We start from the raw sequence: 19,372 nt of genomic DNA on the forward strand, positions 1-19,372 counted from the left end.
TATTCCTCTTAAATCTTTCTTTTTATAATATAAAAAAAAAATAAAAAAATAAAATTATTCTTGATCTTTCAATTTTTTAAACTTTTTTTTCTTTCTATTCTTAGAAGTAGGTGAAGGCTAATTTTGCGTAAATATATATGTATATATATATATATTCATCGCTCCCAAATGGACCAGTTAAAGTAAGTGGAGGAACGAAGTGGAAAAAATGCAAGTTAACATCGTATTAATAAAAAAAAAATTAACCCCCTAAAATTGATTTAAACACGGCAATTATAATAAAACTTTTTGCTTAATTCTGATTCATTTATCTTCCACGGCTTCCATTTTTTCCCACGAAACCCTCGACGCTTCTGTGCGTCAATCTTCAATGTCTTCGTTTTAACCTAATTATATTCTACGAGGTCGCTGGGTCCAGTTTCGAAGCACCTCATCTGATCTCAAAATATCGTTTTTGCTCCCCGATTTCGCAGTTTTGAGTCCCGAAACCATGTGGCATGAAGCCAGGAGATCAGAAAGAAAAGTCCATGACATGATGGACGCTGCCCGCAGGCGCGCGCAGCGCCGCGCGGTTTTTCTGGCGAAACGGCGAGGAGACCCCCAGCAAAGCCTCCAAATCACAGGCAGCCGCTGCCGTCTGCATCACGACGCGGCTCTCTACCAGGCCGCTCAAGATCAGCAGGGCCTGTAAGATTTTTTCACTTCAATTCTTGTAATTTTTATATTTTAAGACTTGTTTCAGCAGGTAGTATTTCTTCACTTCAATTGTTTTAGTTTTTTCTTAAAACAATACTTTCAGCAGCTCCTGTAAGCTTTTGCACTTTAGTTCTTTTAATTTTTGTTTTAAGATTGATTTCAGGTCGGGTCTGTAATATTTATTCACTTCAAATTTTTTAAAATTTTTATTTTTAGACCAGTTTTGAGCATTTTTTATACAAAATATCACGTAATAAAAACTCAAAATTTATAAATTACAATAAATTTTTATTTGATTCCATCCTTTTAATCTGCTGAAAAACAATTGCGTTGTATGTAAATTTGTGTTTTTGATTAAATGCCATTTTGTATGGAGAATAGCCACTGCCCAATATTTCTTCACATTGATTTTCTAAGTTTTTTTGAAAGAGTAGTTTTGAGCAGGGCCTGCAATATGTCTTCACTTCAATTCATGTAATTTCAACGTAGTTTGTTTTCGCACTGTTCTTCTCGAAACAACTGCGTAGATTTTTTAGGATCAATCGTGTACGTTATTTAGGTTTGCAATGTTGATTTCTAGTGTTTATGATTTAATTTTTTGTGTCCTATTTGCCTTACAGTTAATTTTGTAATTTAGTTGTGTCAAAATCCCCTGGAGTGGAAGGATATTTATTTTTTAGACTTCCAGTGTTGATTTCTAGCATTTTTTAATTTTACTTATGCATCATATTTGACGCAATTTAACAGTTTAGTTAACGTTAGGTTTTTAATTTGTGTGTGTCAAAGTCTAATAAAGCTTGCCTAGATTATCTGCTTAGATATGCCTTGAGGATGGAGGATTTTTTTTTTCTTTTCTGAGGTCTGCAAGATTTTTATTTTATTTTTGCCTGCAAGACATTCTTTTCTTTTTCCATTCTTTCAGTTTTATATTTTAATGGTAGAGACACTTACAATGTTGCTCTGGGTTATCTGTGGGAGTTGTTTAGATTCATTGTGTTTGGGTTGCATCATTTATAATTGTACTTTTGTGTTCCATTTGATGCAGTTTTAGCAGTTTATTTTATTTGGATGTATCAAAATTTGATAACTTTTTCCTAGAGATCTTCTGTTTAGACGCTACTAGGATGGAGGGATATCTATTCTTAAACTAAGTCTTTCTTTTCATTATTTTCACACACTTTTAGCCATTTGACATTAAGTTTTTTTTAAAAAGATTTTCTGCATAAAACTGTGCAAAACTATTTTTGTATCAATGTTTTGGATCATACCCCATTATCGCTCAATAGGATAAGAAATGAGTAATGTTGGAAAAACGGAAAGATTTAGCAAGTATATCGCAACATCTTTTCAGTAAACCTAAATCTGCAATTTTCCTTGACATGTTATGTTTGTCATTTAGGTGTGCTAAAATCTGGTAAGTTCAATTTCCTCCTTGCATAGAAATTTTTTATTGAGATGCTTTCAGGATGGAGGGGTATCTATTCATTATTTCAATTTTTTATCTATTTAATTTGGTGCAAATATTTAACTTCCTCCCTGTATGGGATTTGTTGTTAATAGGACGTAGGGATACCTTTCTATCATTTTCCCCTTCCATTTCATGTAAATTTTACAGTCTCATATGTCATTATTTATTTTAATATTTTGAATAGAATGGAATTAATGAATCTGGAGAGAGGTGGAAGCTAGAATCAACTACTATACTTTGCATTACAATTTGCACTATATTCAAGTGCTTCTCCTCATTTTTCCAACAATCTGGGTGTGATGGGCACCCATGGGGTTTGAACCTGGAACTTCATTCTTATGGACAGCATTTACCACTGCATTCCAGGTCCAAAATACATTATATTTGTTATTTACGTGTATTGAAATCTATTGTTTTGGTTTGATAAACTCAATTTCCTAGTGTAGAAATATTTCACTTAGATGCCATCAAAAGGGAGAAATATCCATGCATATGCGTCAACTAAAAAAAAACTAGTCCGAGCAATGTTATCAGTTTCTTGCATTATGCTTGTCATTTAGGTGTATCAAAAACCATAATTCTTTGTATGGTAAATTTAATTTTCTCCTTCCATTGAAATCTTCTGCTTAGATGATGTGTAAATTAAGATAGACGTTCTAAGAATTTAAGTACTGAAGCATTTTAAGGATTCAAACAAGCAACTGAACATGAATGAACAAAAGTAAGCAAATAAAAGAATGGAAGACACAAGGAGTAATTCTGGAGAAACCTAGATTCCGAGAGGAAAACTTCTAGTAAGAGCAAGGTCCGTTGGCCTCCTTGTCTGCTATCTGTAAACAATTATAACTTAGGTTCTTTGGGCATATAACTAGCAATAAATTTCAGTGTACTACTCTTAAGATCAGATATTGATTCTCACACTTCCCATCGATTTCCCCTTCATGGGAAATATGACACGCCCCTTTGAGACATGTTCTGGGCTTGAATTGGAAGCCTAACTGATGAGAATTTGAAGACAAAATGCTTTCCTGTCACTTCCTCTTCTTGCATGTTTAAACCGGATGAAACTGCCTTTTTAATCAGATTGGCAGTTGTGAAACCACCCTGTCGATTATAAAATCACACCCTGATGAAACCAGTGTTTGTGAAATGCTATTCTTGTCCTCCATCTTCCAAAAGCCATAACTTTTGCATATAGACTTAACATGAGGTGCTGTCTTTTTGAAAGTGCATATCTTTTTGAGAGGAACCTGACTATGTAAATATATTCAACTTTGGGTGCCATTAAAGTACAGATTTTAACCCTGTAAGACAATTGCATTTATGAGGTCAAAACTGTGTCCATCCAAAACAGTCACTGAATTCGAACAACTGACCTTGGTGATGAAACAGATTCATTTTTGGATCATTAGATGCTAATATGATGGAGAAACTTGATATGGTTTCTTTAATTAAAAACTTTTTTAATTGTATAACTCACAATTTTAGTAGTTTACTTTTGAGGTGTACAGTGTACCAATAGGTTTGTGTTCTTTGGAGAAATTAATAATCTTCTTGCATAGAAGTCTTTTGTTGACTTGCCACTTGCATTGAGATACATTGATTTTGTCAAAATCATCGAGGAATTGCAACTAGCCTTGGTTTAGACAGGTATGCATTCAAGATTTGGATGGATATCACTTGAATGCTCATCTCTCCTTGAAGCTCGTGGGACTTTAGATGCTCAAACGGTATGTCAAGATTCTCAAAAGGCGAAGTCAATTGATGTTCATGCACAGCCATTGGGAGAGAGCTAACTAGCCTTGGTTTAGACACGTATGCATCTTCAAGATTTGGATGGATATCAATTGAATGCTCTCGTGGGACCTGAGATGCTCAAATGGTATGTCAAGATTCTCAAAATGAGAAGTCATTAATGTTCATGCACAGCCATTGGAAGAGAGCTCAAACAGTAGGGTTGACAACTTATCTCTCGATATTGGAATGACATTTATGCAGTTGACCTTAGGTTCAGAAGTCCTTTCCCTATTGGGAGAAGTCTAGTGGTCTTATGTTTTTCTTGTCTTCCTCTCCTTGCACTTTTGGATGAGAGCCTCAATCTACTAAACCTATCTTTTGTTTACCTAAATGTTCTTGGCCGAGCACCTAAAGGGCATAACATCAAACAAGTACCCAAACAACCACTTTTGTCAAGAGAGGGAAGTCCTTGATCAATTGACTAAGGTCCCCAATCTCCTTATAATGGCACAAGGGCCCAAAAGCATTTGATTGATAGCTTGAGGGAAATTGTCTCTCTTTGGTTGGGTGGTTTGCTATGCTCAACCACGCTCTTTGAACGTTGCAAACTCTTCTCCTTCAATGGTGTAAATTAATCAACTGAATGCTGTCGCCTTGATTCTTGCTTGCGAAAATATTATCTCCCTTGTTTGTTGAGCACCTTTTAATTGAAGGAGAGAAAGTCAAAGAGGTCAAGGGGGTAAGAAACCTTAAATTGGTTGAAGCCATATAGCTGAGTGTTTTTTGGACCCTCATCTCCTTTCCTTATAGGAAAAGGTATATGATTCCATTTTCCAGGTGTGTATATCTTTCGAGAGTTTGAACATGGGTCTTTGCTATGAAAGCCCCATTGTTAGACCCTGATCGTTGGTTGAAATGTCCCCTTTTAAGAGATTGAGACTGTAGGCATGCATGGAGGTATGCCTCCATTTGACTTGGATATGCTATATTACTCAATTCATATATGAGCATAGTTTTGGGGATTTTAAGCAGCACCATCAGTGTGAAGGTCCCATTGGCTTACCTCCATTTGAGCCCATCCCATTGAATTGATTTGTCAAACCATATTTTCATTTGAAATGTTGATGTCGTTTTTTACATCTAGTAAAATTATCCATTGTGGTTAACAATGGGCTTAGTGGCAACCATGACCAAGTATTGTGTATGCTGTCAAATTCTCTTAGGAATTGAAACTGGCCTAGTTTGTTTTCTACACATGAATGCATTTTATGAAGATTTAAACCTGCGGCCCTGCAATGAAAGCCCCATTGTTTTACCGCTTGAGCCTATCTCATTTACTTGCCAAAGCAGTGTTTTGATTTTAAAGTTTTCAGTGGTGTGATTTTTAGATAAAATATGCAGGAAGACATTTGCCAAAGCTTTTTGATAAAATACTTTTACAGGAAGACATTTGCCAAAGCTTTTCTGGATATAATGCACATGGAAGCTTTTGTCTGAGGTTGCGAAGAAGTCTTATTGTACATGAGGGTAGTGTTACAAAGTTGAATTTGAGGTCTTCTTGGGTTTCCTCAATGGAATAGTATTTCTATTTAGGAATATCAGCGGTTTAGACTGTTGATTGTTGGTTTAAATGGTCCCTCTTAGAGATTCATGTTATCAGGGTGTGAAGGACAGATTTCATAATTTAGATTCAGTCTATTTTGGTTACTGGACTGCAACATGGGCTACTACTCAGTCTGTCAAAACTTAAAATAGCTTATCTAAGTGAAGTATAGTTGGTAGAACAAATGAGATTTTCAAGTAGTCTTCAGTAGACAATAGAACAAATAACCAATAATTATAACTAAATTACTAAAATAAACTACGGATTTTGCTCTCACTTGCCTCATTTTCTACACAAAGGAAATATTATTAGCTTGCATGAGGATGCCATTAAAATTACCACTAGTTAACTTCTGCACTGCAGAGCTGTAACAATCACATTTAATTCCTTAAAAGTCAAATGTGAGATGCATATAAAGGACACAGAATCTACAACTTGTACTTAAAGATAAAGTGCCTCCCATAGGCTGTTAACTATAGGTGTTTTAAGTTGGCGAGGTGCACATACCAAATGCAAGCCTGAGCTTATTATGCACTAGAGTTTGAAGCTTAGCTGCAGAGAGATTTTACAACAGAGGACACATGCTTCTTGCTAGAAGCTAAGTGGACTAGCTGACCCAATGACGGCACCTAATTGTAGGAGGAAATGGTAAAAGTCCAACTTTGTCACCTCTGCATACCTTGCAAATGGTATGCCCTTTCTGATTGAGTCAGCGCATATAAAAAATTAAAGTAGCTTGGAGGATGAATAAATAATCTGTAGTTAGTGTGGAAAGTCCACTAGATAATACACAAAAAAAGAAGCCTTGTTCAACCTTAATATATATTGACTAGATAGAGTTGCTGTTCTATATGTGGATAATGGAAAGATAGCCCGTATGTGTTAAGTCTAATGTTGTTACGTGCAATTTAACAATGAAAGGAAGCATGTACTAACAATCAAAGAGCATAAAACACACATGAGAATGAAAAAGATGACATGACATGACTTGGAGAAACCCAAAATGGGAGAAAATTCCAGAAGTGTGAGGGATTTTCCTGCAATGCTGTTATCTTATGAGCTGTTACAATGGTATACTGCCTTATAGAGGCCTTCATGGACTTACCTTGTCCAACCAGCAATGTTGAAATGCCAAGCAAGCCTTGCTATCATTCTCACACTTTCTTAATCACACAATCACTTCTCTAAGATTCATAGGCCAAAAGCAACAAAGCTCAACTTGATCAATTTGGTAAGTAACATCAAGAGAGATCTTATTATTGTTTACAATGACATCTTTTGCAGGTAAATATTGAACAAGAGTAGCAAGGTAGTGTTGGAGGGGAGCTCAAAGGTCATTTATAACTGAAGCCGAGGAATTTGATGTGTTTCAGCTTCTCAAACCGTGTAGGTTCTCTCTTTTTGTTCCGTCTGCGACAGTTTTGATCAGGGCCAAATCCGTCTCTGATGACTGCCTCTGCACAGGATGAGTTTTACTGGGGTTGGTCTTGTTGGATGTATTGTTTGAAGTCAATTCTGTGACCAATTCTGGGTATCTGTGTGATTTCAGTACCCTGAGTATCTGGATCACTCAGTGCACCTCTATCTTTGTTATGCCAGGATTAATTGTCTCTGTAACTCTGTTCAATCACGTTTCTTGAGAACAAGTTAGTAAGAGTGTGAAGTGCAAGGAAAGTCTTCATGATAACATTAATGGACCAAGTTAACCAATTTCGCTAACCTAACTGATCCAGTTTTGGATCAGTAAATGAATTTTATAAAACTGTAACCTATTGTAAGTTTGAATAACACAAAGAGACTAATTTTCCCCACTTTCTCACGAAATAATCTATTAGCTGAAGTTGTGTTTAAACAGTATATAGAAAGCTGTGACATTTGGGTAAAGATAAGGCTGCTTTGCATAATCATTTTAATATGAGCTACTTTTGAAAAATTTATCAAACCAAAATTAAACTTCTTATATTAGAATCACAAGAAATTTTCTTAATTTATTTTGCAACTTGCAAGTTGTGTTAATATATTATGTGAAAATTTGACATTATGTTTAAGATAAGATGTTTCAGTTAATCTATCAGATATATTCGTCTCTGTTGTTAGATTTTGAAGTTTGCACAACCTTCATTTTCCACCTGTGACATTAATATAATGCTTGGAGATTAGTCCATGTGTCCAAACTGGCATTTTTCAAAGATGAGCATCGTTATATATTTGTATCCTGCACTTGACTCTAATAGGTTGGTACTTTGTGTATTTTGGTATTTACTTTTTTGTGCCTTTGTTTGGCCAATGTATATGTGGCTTATTATTATCTGTTGAGTGATGATTGTGTCTTCTTCTTGATGGTGATGATTGACTTTTAGGATAGATAATTGCTTCTCTTTATTTCAATATCAATTAACAAATTCTTGTTCTTGCAGGATTCCATGGAATGGAAAACAGAATATTCTAATTGACAGGTAACTGTTGGATGATGTTGGCCACTTTAAGTCTCTGAAGTATCATTTAGTATCGCTTCATGAGAAGATACTTCTGCTAATGTGTTATTTGCTGTATTGTAGATTTGATGGTCGAGCACTCCTAGATTTTATCCGTGAGCATGACCCCAAACTGTATCGGTCTCGAGAGAAAACCGAGGATGAAGAAGAACTTGAGGAGTTTGTGAATTTTGAGCGTTATCGGGATTTAATTAAGCATCGACATAGAGGATGTCGGTAGTTTTTGATTCATCCACTATTTTTGTCATCATTGCCTTTTGCGCTGAACTTCTCGGTCAATGTTTTCATGTCCGCACTATATGAGATTATCTATTTTTCAGTGTAAAACTATGGGTAGTAATTGGTTCATGCTGTAGCTTTTGTCAGCATGAATTTTCATCTGTGGCTTTTCTCATGCTCATGCCTCATAGTATTTCTTCCAGTCAATGATGAAGAGGGATTGGAGAGTGTTGATCAGGAGCTAGAGGCAAAAGCTGTTGCACCTCTTGCATTAGATAGGTTAGTGCTTATCTTTTTGTTATTTTTCATTTTGGTCATGTTGGAATAATGTGAAGGTGTTTCCACTTTGTTTTGTTTCAAAATTCTAAATGATCTGCTGCTGATTCACAAAATAATGGCTGATAGTAATTGTGAAAAAATACTACCCATTATTTTTCAATTGATGTACAAAATAATGTTTTACATTAGGTGAAAAAAATGATTTAAAGGTTTCATGAAACATTGATGTTACACTTATCTGCTTACTTGAGTACAACCAAATTTAATTTCCAATTTCATTGTCAAAATTATCTTTTTTGGAAATTCCTTGGAATAATTGATGTTATGCTCGTCTTCTTACTTTAGTGGCTGTCAAGCTTTCAAGATTGTGATATTTCACTAATGCACCTCCATGGCACTCTCCAGTCTACAATTTAACTAAGTTTCTCTCAATCTGTGGAAGGGTGTTCGATTTTATTTTCTGACCATTTTACACATTTCTAGCAAGGTTCCATGGGATGCATCTCCTACTTGGAAACCATTTTCCCTGTCCCCAGTGATATTTCTAAGAATGGGAGGAGACATCCCTTGGCAAAAACCATAATATTGAGAAATCGTAGAATGTCCCTGGGATGTTGCAGAAATCTGCAAAATGCCTGCAGGGCATTTGGCTATCCCTGGAGCGGCCAGGGATGTCTGGCCAGGGATGTTTGAGACATCCCTGATGTCCCAGGGACATGCAGTTGTCCTTGGCAGAAAAAATATTCATCTGTCATACTCTAATTTTTTCCTGCTATAATCACGATATATTTAAATGTTGGGTAAAATGACAAAATTTCTATTCTATTTTAATTTTTTATTGCTGGTATACCGCTATAAAGCCTATCACTGATATATTCAGCCATGTCTATTACATTTTGAATCTTTTATTTAGTTTTTGTTTTTGATCAGTAAAGTGTGGATAAGGGCTCACTTCCATTTTTATAAATTTCAAAATTGAATGAAATAATTATGCTTTAGACCCAAAAACTGGGTGCAAACAAGTTACAAGACAGAAGTGGACTCGACCAGATGTTGTGGAGCTGATGAAGAGAAACCAAGTTATGAAGTGATTTCATGAGGCTGATGAAGAGACTGCAAGATGCTGACAAAGATGCTAGAGACTGCAGAAGTGACTGCAAGTGGTTGATGAAGAGAAAACAAGTTGCTGCAGAAGATACTGCTTAAGGATGCTAAGCTTTAATTGAATTCAATAGGTTATATAAATGTCTAAACTTAAATTTTAATGTCGTTATAGTTAAACTTGTAGAAATTTGATTATATATTTATTTATTTTCTCCTAATATATGCTACCGTTGCCCCTTGCCATTCCCCAAAATGGCCCCCTTGCCTGTGAAATGTGTCCCACCATTCTCATCCCTGAAATGCTATGGAACATTAGTTGATATCCAATATGCTATTGTCCTGTGTACGTATTCTTTTCAGATTAAAAAAATGTAGTAAAAAGTTTCTTATACTGAACTCTAAATATATTAAATAACAACTCAATACCACTTTTTCGTAGCAATAAAAAGAAATTTTTTAATCTATGGTCTGTGAGCAGCATGATTTTTCTATAGTGTCTAGGTATTTTAGAAAGAAATAAATAAAGAGAGAAATTATACTAATGTCCATGGATAACCTAAATAGGTCTGTGGGACTCTAGTACAGCAGTTTATGTTAGAAATTTCTAGGAAAGAAGCCTACAAAGGCCTCACAAAGGGGAAGAACAAATCAAAAGCAAAGGCATAGAAATATGAAACAACAAAGAACCGCCCACACAAGTGGTTAAGAAACTAGAAAATATAGCCAATAAAGGGCAACAAGAGCCCCAAAAAGCAAACACTTAGGAAAATTGGAGATTATCAAGCACCAACGTCTATACTAGAAATGGTGAAGTCAATGGTGCCATCATTGACCGGTATGAAGGGATTGATGCAAGATTTGATAATGCTCATCGGGGATTGCAATGGGTTGGTAGGGTCAAGCAAGGTACTTCCGGAGGAGCCCATCTAACATCCAAAGCCAGAGTAACCTTTGTATTAGGGAAAAAGCATGTAATGTGTAACCGCCCCTGCAGTTGGGTGGGTGAGTGTGGCTAGAGAAAGGAACAAGCTGAATGGTGTTGTGAGGAAGAAACAATACCATAAAGCCGGGGAGGAAAATGTTGAGGAATTAGACCCGAGAAACACTATCTCATATGTCTGAGTTGATAAGAGAAATAGTGGTATACAAAGGTTGTTTAGATCTACTAGTCTCCGGGATGTGTTGGAAGGAGGAGGTGATCAATGTGGGGGTTCTAGAATCCCGAGAGATCTCATATAAGGATTTGTGTCAAAGGCTAATGTCCTCCCAAAGATAAGGGGCCAAACATCCTTGGTTTGGATATTTGAAGTTACAAGCACTTGGATTGTTGGTCACCATACTTGGCTTGTGGTTTGTGCTTGTGTAACCACACTACTGTACTGATTAATTTTTGTAAGATAAACCAGATTATTTATCAAGTTTTATAATTTGGGGATTGTTTTCCTGTTGTTGGAACTGGAGTTAAAGTTCTAGGCAGCTTGGGAGATGACAACAAGTTTTGTGAGTCCATTGGGCTCTTGTCGTGCTTGCAAGGTAAATGCTTTTATTGAGTGAATAGGAATGCTTTTAAATTTTAGAGATTTAAGATTTCCAATGAAAACATTTTTTTTTCAAAACTTTTATCTTGAAATGCTTTTGTTAATTCCCTTTTTTCAAAATCTGCAGTATGAAAGTGGGGTCTATAAGTCAGACACAAATGCCGAAAAAGAATAAAAAGGGAGTTTACCTGTGTTTGGATAAATTAACCAAAGTAGGAATGCTTCCATTTCAAGCTAAATGTTGTTTGCAGATTTTAATATCTTCTCTCATGATTTTTCATAATTTTCATGATTCACGACTTCCATATCTCCTAACCTTTGGAATCTTGCAGCTTTTTTCACCTTGTTAATCTTTCTATCTAATGAATTCATAATTCAAAAACCTTTTCTGCTCTCCCTTAAGACCTTTCATATCTCATGTCCTTACATAACTTACACCTTTTAGTATCTTGAGGCAAGCATATGCCAAGAGGTTGCACAAATAATAAATAAAAAATCATACAAGGAGATTAATATGCTTATCATCAAATACATAACGTATCTCAAGTGTTAAATGGGCATGTCCTCGGACCTCTTGGCGGCATTTGGCACCAATCTAGATGTTCTCTGCATTTCATAGACCTGGGGAAGAGGACAAAGCATCCTTGACTACCTATCCATTGACATTGACACCCTGCTTTTAAGACTTTTAGGGATATCTAGCCATCCCTCAATCCTCCAAGTGATGACTAAACATCGAGATAGAAACATAAATAATCAGAAATCAAAAGAAATGCAAATTAGTATTTTATATTCTCTTAGATATGGTTGTTATATTTACTGATTTCATTTTTGTTAGTCTTTTCCTATGTTACTGGGTTCTTCTAAATCTCCCCTGTGCTTGTGTGGGTACAGAATCTGGGGTGCTTGAGATCGACCCTGGGTGAACTTGGGCTGAATCCGGGTGAACCAAAGGGCTGCCCAAAAAAAACAGAAAAAAAGATATTTTTTAGAACTTTTTATAAACAAAAAAATGCCTGCATACAAAATTTCGCCCTTAAGTGATAAAATTGTGAAAATGGCATGCATCATGAAGGTTTGTCACATAAGAAACTTGATCATCCTTGAAATATGTACCCATTCAACTGATGTTCAATTGGAAAATTCTATGCCTGATATTTGTGTCTTAAATGGAAAACTGGCTGTACGTCTGACAATGAATGACAGGTCCAAGTTTACTGTACATCAAGTGGCCATATGGCCGGTTTCTATATATTGTATGTCTGTTGCTGCTGAGTTCAGTCTTACTAGTTGTTGCTGTAGTTTTTTAATGCTGATGTTGGCCATAGGGTGGAGGTTGTTATTACTTATGCTGGCATAGGTTGGGTTGTGTGCATCCTTTTGTTATTGTAAATTTTTGGCTGGTGATTTTTTCTGCAAGTCTTTGCCATACATGTTGTCATATATATATATATATATACCCAATGAAATTTTAAAGCGTACTGCTGAACCAGTTTCCAGTACCCGTACACCTACCCGCGCCCTTACTGGAACTCAATTTTCAATTATACTCCTTGACATTCAAGAATAGAATAGAATATTTATAATGTCCACAAGGCCAAATATAGCCTATGAGACAGTAGACCCTGCTATTTTCGCTTTGTGAAATGCTGATCTTCTGCCGTTTGAAGTTGCTGCTAAATTACTTTTTGACCTGGACGTCTTTGTAAATTTTACAATCCAAAATAAAGTGTTTTTTTTGTTTAAACTGTCCCATTTGTGCAAAAGATACATACCCTCTCTTCCCATATCTCTTTTGGCCTTTTCCATTTACTAGTTTCACACTGAAGATGAACTGTCAATGTTTCATCTCCAACGGATATTGTTTAAATTATGTTTATTTATGAAAACAGAACCTTAGAAGCAATGGAAATTTGCATATAATTTCTTGTACTTTTTAATTATATGTTCTTCCCTACTTCATATGTCTCTTCCTGAATTCCAGCTACATCTGTTGTACAAAACCATCCCTTTATATATTATATCAACATAGCTTATATCAACTAAATATTATGCAAAAGTAAATTTTACTTCCAATAATTTTTTTTTATTAATAACGCCCTTTTCCACTAGTCTCCACTCTCCTTTGCCTTCCCGATAGTCACTAACTCAGCTTCTTCCCTCATCTTCCTTTTCCCTTTTCCTTTCAAATCACCTCTCTTTGTGCCCAGCATTTTTACTACTCGTTGAAAAATAAATTGAATGAATGATTCAATAATTGGATAATTACATTGAACGATATACACACGTATATATAGAGGTTACAAGACGATGTTCTATAATTAGAACATAACGTTAAAGTAAAAAACTAAAGAGCTAAATGCTAAATTAAGCATGAAAGCTAAATTAAGCTTGAAAGCTAAATTAAGCTTAAAAGCTAATTACATAAAAAAATGTAAATGACCATTAACCAAGGAACTAAAAATAGGTGACTAACATAGAATTAAATATTCTAATACCCTCCCTTAATGGTCATGCTATCTATCCCACCAAGCTGCCCTCTAAATTTGAGAAACTTTGTCGGGCTCAAGGACTTGGTGAGGATATCTGCAGTCTGATCTTCTGTAGGATTGTACTGCAGTATCACTGATCCATCTTCAACATGCTGGCGGATGAAATGACAATGAAGCTCCACATGCTTTGTCCGCTCTTGAGAGACTCACGCCCCCCAAATTTTAAATTTTTTTTATTTTAATAATAAAAAAAAAATTCTTTTCGGCTAGCCAAGGAGGGGAAATTTTCTCTCCGAAGAAAACGGTGTTCGATCTGAACGAATGAATAGGCGATCATGGGGTTTTTGGAAGTTCTGAGTCCAATGGTGATGTCGGTTTGATCCCAAAGTGCTCCGAATGTTGGAAATCACAAATATCTCCTAAAAAGGCGAACAGGGTCTTTAGATCTGAGCTCTGATACCATGAAAAATAAATTGAATGAATGATTCAATAATCGGATAATTACATTGAACGATATACACACGCATATATAGAGGTTACAAGACGATGTTCTATAATTAGAACATAACGTTAAAGTAAAAAACTAAAGAGCTAAATGCTAAATTAAGCGTGAAAGCTACATTAAGCTTAAAAGCTAATTACATAAAAAAATGTAAACGACCATTAACCAAGAACTAAAAATAGGTCACTAACATAGAATTAAATATTCTAATACTCGTGCCTTCCTTTTTCCTTACCTCCCTTAACCTTTCCTTTTAACCTATATTACTATTGCTTCTCCATTTCAACTTATGTTCAAATCTTGAAGAAGGGAAGTGTATGTGCAATTAATAGTCTAAACACCCTCAGGTGCATGGGTCGTCTCTTGAACCTTAAGCCACTCTACACATGATAAATGGTGAAAAATATTTTTACAGATTCTAAAAGGGGAAAAATATTTCTACACATGCTAAAAGGTGAAAAGTGTTTTTATAATAGTGCAGTTTAGTTTTTGTAGCGTCGTAAATTGTACGCACTTGCTAGGGTGGTACAATTTCACACCTAGTTTAGCACCCGCCTTGGCGCATTTTGCATTTTGCATTGCATTTCCCCTTTAGCACTTAATTAATTAAATTAATTAGATCTAAGGTCCTATTTTATCATCTCCCATATCATAAAGTTGGGCCCTTTCATTAAAGTGTGCCCCTTTCATTTTATTCTTCCAATACATCATTTAATCAAAAACCCTAATTAGGTCCTATTTTGAACTTGGGGGCTTGGTTTCGGGGGTCAAAACATCTCGAAATCACCTGTAACTTCGGGATTCTCTCTAAAATCATCATATCTGACGGCCCTGAAAATTTGGTGAAAAGTTGTCGGGACCATGGCGCCCGTGCAACATGGTCCCGGACATTTTTCCCGAAATTTTGGGAGCACGATCCAATCATAAAATAAAGCTTAACCCCAAGAAATTGGCGGGATATTCAATCTCTAGGTCGGCCAAAATACGAATTTACAACCTAGGGTTTCATACATAAGAGCTCTCTTTTTTCATTTGGAAGGATCGGATTTTTGTTTCCAGGAACTTCATATGCAGCGAAAGAGCAAATCTTTGAGGACTTCAACAACATTCAACATCATTCTATCAAGCATCTATCAAATTCATTCATCCACTTAGGGCTTGGAAGACATTGAAGAACAATAGGAGATTACCGACTGAAGATTGGCTTGTACTCCTCCCTTGAGGGTTGGGTATGATTTCGTATTGTTTTCATGTCTTTGCATAAGCTTTGATACATCATTTATTCATGCTTTAGATCACATTGCATCTTGATTTAGAGCATTTACATTATCATTTACAAGCAATTAGGGTTTACTTTCTAGGTTGCTCTAGTTTGCTTTCTTGCATTTTGGACCTTGCACACACACTAGGTTTGCACACACAATACATTTTACAAAACAACTTGGCTATTCGTGGAGGTGGAAATCACCAAAGCGGGGGTTTGACTAAGGCAAAACCCTATATAGCCGCCCTTCCCCTTTTCAGATATTATTGCAGGTTTCGGGACTCGGATGACGCCGCAGGTTGCAGATCCGGAAGAAGCAGACTAAGACCGGCCTTCCCACCAAATTTCAGAACAAAAGACCAGGACAGGGGCGTGGGGCGCCCTGGTCCTGCCAGGACAGGGGCGCTGGGCGCCCTGGTCCGACAGCATTTTCAGCATTTTTGACAGCTTTTTCCAAAGTGCAAAAACAACAGTTTCCGGAGCAGTTTCAGGGGCAGAATCAGGACAGTGGCGCCTGCGCCCCCGTCCCGAACATTTTCAGTCAGATTTTAACTCCGGGTACGCATTTTCATTCTTGTCTTATCCTTGTGTTTACAGCTTTCCATCATTTAAGTTCAATTCTGCAATCTTGTCATTAGTTCCTACTTGCATTTTGAGGTTAGGGATTGAACTTGCATCATTTTATCTTTCAATTTCAACAAGGGAATAGAAATCCTAATAGATATCCCGTGGCTCTCTCTTTCACAAAAAGAAGTAGCCAATTGTGCGATATCTCTAGGCTCTTTCGTATTCCGTAATGTGTGTCAAAAGGTAGGATTAGGGCATGTTAACCTAGTCTCGCTTTTTCCCCTACACAGTTTTATCTTTTTATCTTTTATGCTAAAACGTGAAAAATATTTTAAAATTTTTTCCTTGTTTGAGATTCTTATATTTTTTTAGACACATCAAGGCATTAATCATTTATCAAATTTTCTTTTCCAGCCTTATAAGGCATAGATGGGTTAGGCAAGATTGTTGGTGTAAAAACCAAAATCAAAACTATATGCATACTAGACAAAGCATACCTAGAAATATTCCTGCAACAAATTGTTTTTTATATTTTTTCTGGATTTGATTCAAATTCACAAAGCATTGAACTACATACTGATACAACTCACTGGGTGTGCCCAGCATGCAAATCTGATCTGAAAACCTAAATGATTCTGGACGTTATCAAGCTTGCAAATCTGAATTCTTGATGGCTAATCTCACCTCACACCATGAACTGCTTTCTATGGTTTCTGTTCGCAAGAAATCAGATTGACAGGCTCGAAGGGTTTCATCCCAAACACCACCAGCTGCTGTGGCAGCATCACAAGCTTTGTAATTTTAAGAAGTATCATTTTCTTTTCCTCCGAAGGCTATGTATATACTCTATGCTTCCTCATAGGAATGCAGTTTGAGATCAATTATAGTCTTACTAACAAGATTCTTGCATTGACAAATCCAATCTTATTTAACTGATCAAGCTTATTTCTTTATTTAATTGACACTAATTGACTCATCCACCTTATTTCATGATTCATTGACCCTAATTATTCCTATGTTATTGAAATGATATTTCATTATATATTGATTGAGTGATTACAAATAGAGACGAAGTCTCCTTATATAGAGAAATAACGAAGAAAGAAAACAGAAACATTCTAAAACAACTAATTGGGAAATTTAGAAACTATCCAAAAGACTAAATATTCTTAAATGACATAAATGACCATTATAAGGTAAATAATCTAATATTATTCTAATACCTCCCATAATGGTCAATTAATTAACTAACTCCCGTACACAAGACAAAATCTTTAAAACACAAAGAAGGCCGACTCCTCCTTAGAATGGTTTGCAACATGAGCTTGCTGCTGAGATTCTCCCTAGCTAGTCTATTGATCAGCCAACCGCTTTCTGTAGAACCTCTCAATATGACCAAGCTTCCCACAATAGTGATAGGTGAAATTCTTCTTCGAGCTGTTCTTAGATGTGCGCTGTCCTTTCTGCTGAGTGGACTCGTCTTTGCTTTTATCTTTGGCAGTAAATGCCCGTTCCCTACTGACCATGTCATTGTTGCTACCAAACTGTTGTCTCCACTGTTCTTGCTGCAATAGCTTAGTGCACAACTTTTCAAACTTAAAGTTGACATTAGTGGAGGTAATGTTGAGCGTCTCAATAAAGTGTTCGTAGGAGCGTGGTAGACTCTTTGACGTAATCACTACCATGTCCTCCTCTTCCATCTTGCGACCAATGGCCACCAGTTGATTGCATATATCCTTGATCTTCATAAGATGCTCCTGCAGATACATCTTCTCATTCATCATCATTGAAAATAGCATGTTCTTAGTTTAGAAAGAATGCTTGCCTCTTGTTTGACATCTCATGGAGATCTTTCAGATGTGTCCATATCTCTGCAATTGTCTTGCTAGTTGGCACGTATGGAAGCCTTTCGTCGGTGATTGATAGTTTTAGCAACATAACCGCTTTTCGGATACGTTCGTCAAACTTGTTCTGGTCTTTGCCTACCATTGTGGGATGAGTATACGTACCCAAAACAATTTGATTGAGACACCGGTACTCAAAAATCAAGAGCATCCTTTGCTTCTAGGTATTGTAGTTCTTGCTGTTGAACCACTGATTGGCCCCCAACATTATGTTGGTCAACGATGCCATCCCTCCCGTTTTCTTATGCACAAAAAACGAGGTCAAACACAAACTTAAAAATTCTGATTTTGTTTTGTCAAACATCAATCAAAAACCTTCAACAAGTGGCTGGCACAAATCTCAAGGCATTGCTCAAAAATTCAAAAACTCCTGGTTTTAGTGCAAAAAATTAGTCAAAAACTAGAAAACCCTTGCATAAATTTTTTTGGAAAATTTTTAAACCCTTGCATTAGTTTTTTTTTTTTGTGGAAATTTTTTTAAAACCCTTTACAAAAACTCCAAAGTCTGATGGAAACCCTCGATTTTTTGGAAAATGGAAAAACCTAGGCCATCACAAACCCTAGACATCACCATTGAAAGTAGGTCTTTCCATGCATTTCAAAGAAGATAGATGATGCCAAGAAAAGATGAGATACTTGAAAACACCAACCGACAACAGTGCCAACCAAAAACTTCCATGAGTTGAAGAGCCTACATGGGACTGAGAAGCTCGTCGCGTAGGGAGAAACCCTCGTTGCCACCCTCGTGGAAAAAGAAATAGTGCGGGCCGAAAATATAGTCGTACGGGTGAAGAAATAACCCTTGCACACAGTCGCAAACCCTTCACACACGAGCAGAGTTCTAAAAAAAAAAACATGGCTAGAAAAATGTGTAAGAAGCCCGCAACAAAAGTTGCAAAGGTAAAAAAAATCGCGTGCAGAAAACATTGAGCCAGAAAATAAATGGCACACGATTCTCTACACCAAGATTTACTCGAACCAGACATGAACCAAATGTGGGAAGGAAAGAAACTTGACAATGCAAACCCGAACTTGGAGAAAAAAGACAAAGGAAATAATTTTTACACAAAAAACTCACTGCCGATTTAGTGCTCAAAATCTGCCCACCATAGCCATGATACGTGAAAAAAACCTTCTCCGCAAATACCCTTGAAAAAATTGCAACAAAAAAATTCATGATTTTTTGAAAATCCGCAGGGTTTCTTAGCCATGATAAAAAAGCCTAGAAAAAATTGTCACGTTTTTTCATTAAAAAATGATCCAAAAAACTTTTGGAAAATATACAGTTAAAGAGCACGAATTTAAAAAATTCACTAAAGGATCGTTTTGCCCTAATACCATGAAACGATATTTCATTATATATTGATTGAGTGATTACAAATAGAGACGAAGTCTCCTTGTATAGAGAAACAACGAAGAAAGAAAACAAAAACATTCTAAAACAACTAATTGGGAAATTTAGAAACTATCCAAAAGACTAAATATTCGTAAATAACATAAATGA

The 19,372-nt window shown here is 36.1% G+C and overlaps 1 protein-coding gene across 1 annotated transcript in view; it reads left to right on the forward strand.

The window, feature by feature from the left end:
- The first annotated feature begins 287 nt into the window (after positions 1-287).
- LOC131051353 (uncharacterized) overlaps positions 288-19,372 on the forward strand; it is a 56,488-nt gene continuing 37,403 nt past the window's right edge. The window contains exons 1-4 of the mRNA XM_057985833.2: positions 288-687; positions 7,922-7,960; positions 8,063-8,211; positions 8,422-8,497. Coding sequence (XP_057841816.1) covers positions 491-687; positions 7,922-7,960; positions 8,063-8,211; positions 8,422-8,497 — 461 coding nt within the window. The 5' untranslated portion in view covers positions 288-490. The remainder of the gene's footprint in view (positions 688-7,921; positions 7,961-8,062; positions 8,212-8,421; positions 8,498-19,372) is intronic.

This window comes from Cryptomeria japonica, chromosome 11 (genome assembly GCF_030272615.1).
Source record: "Cryptomeria japonica chromosome 11, Sugi_1.0, whole genome shotgun sequence".
Classification (NCBI taxonomy): Eukaryota; Viridiplantae; Streptophyta; class Pinopsida; order Cupressales; family Cupressaceae; genus Cryptomeria; species Cryptomeria japonica.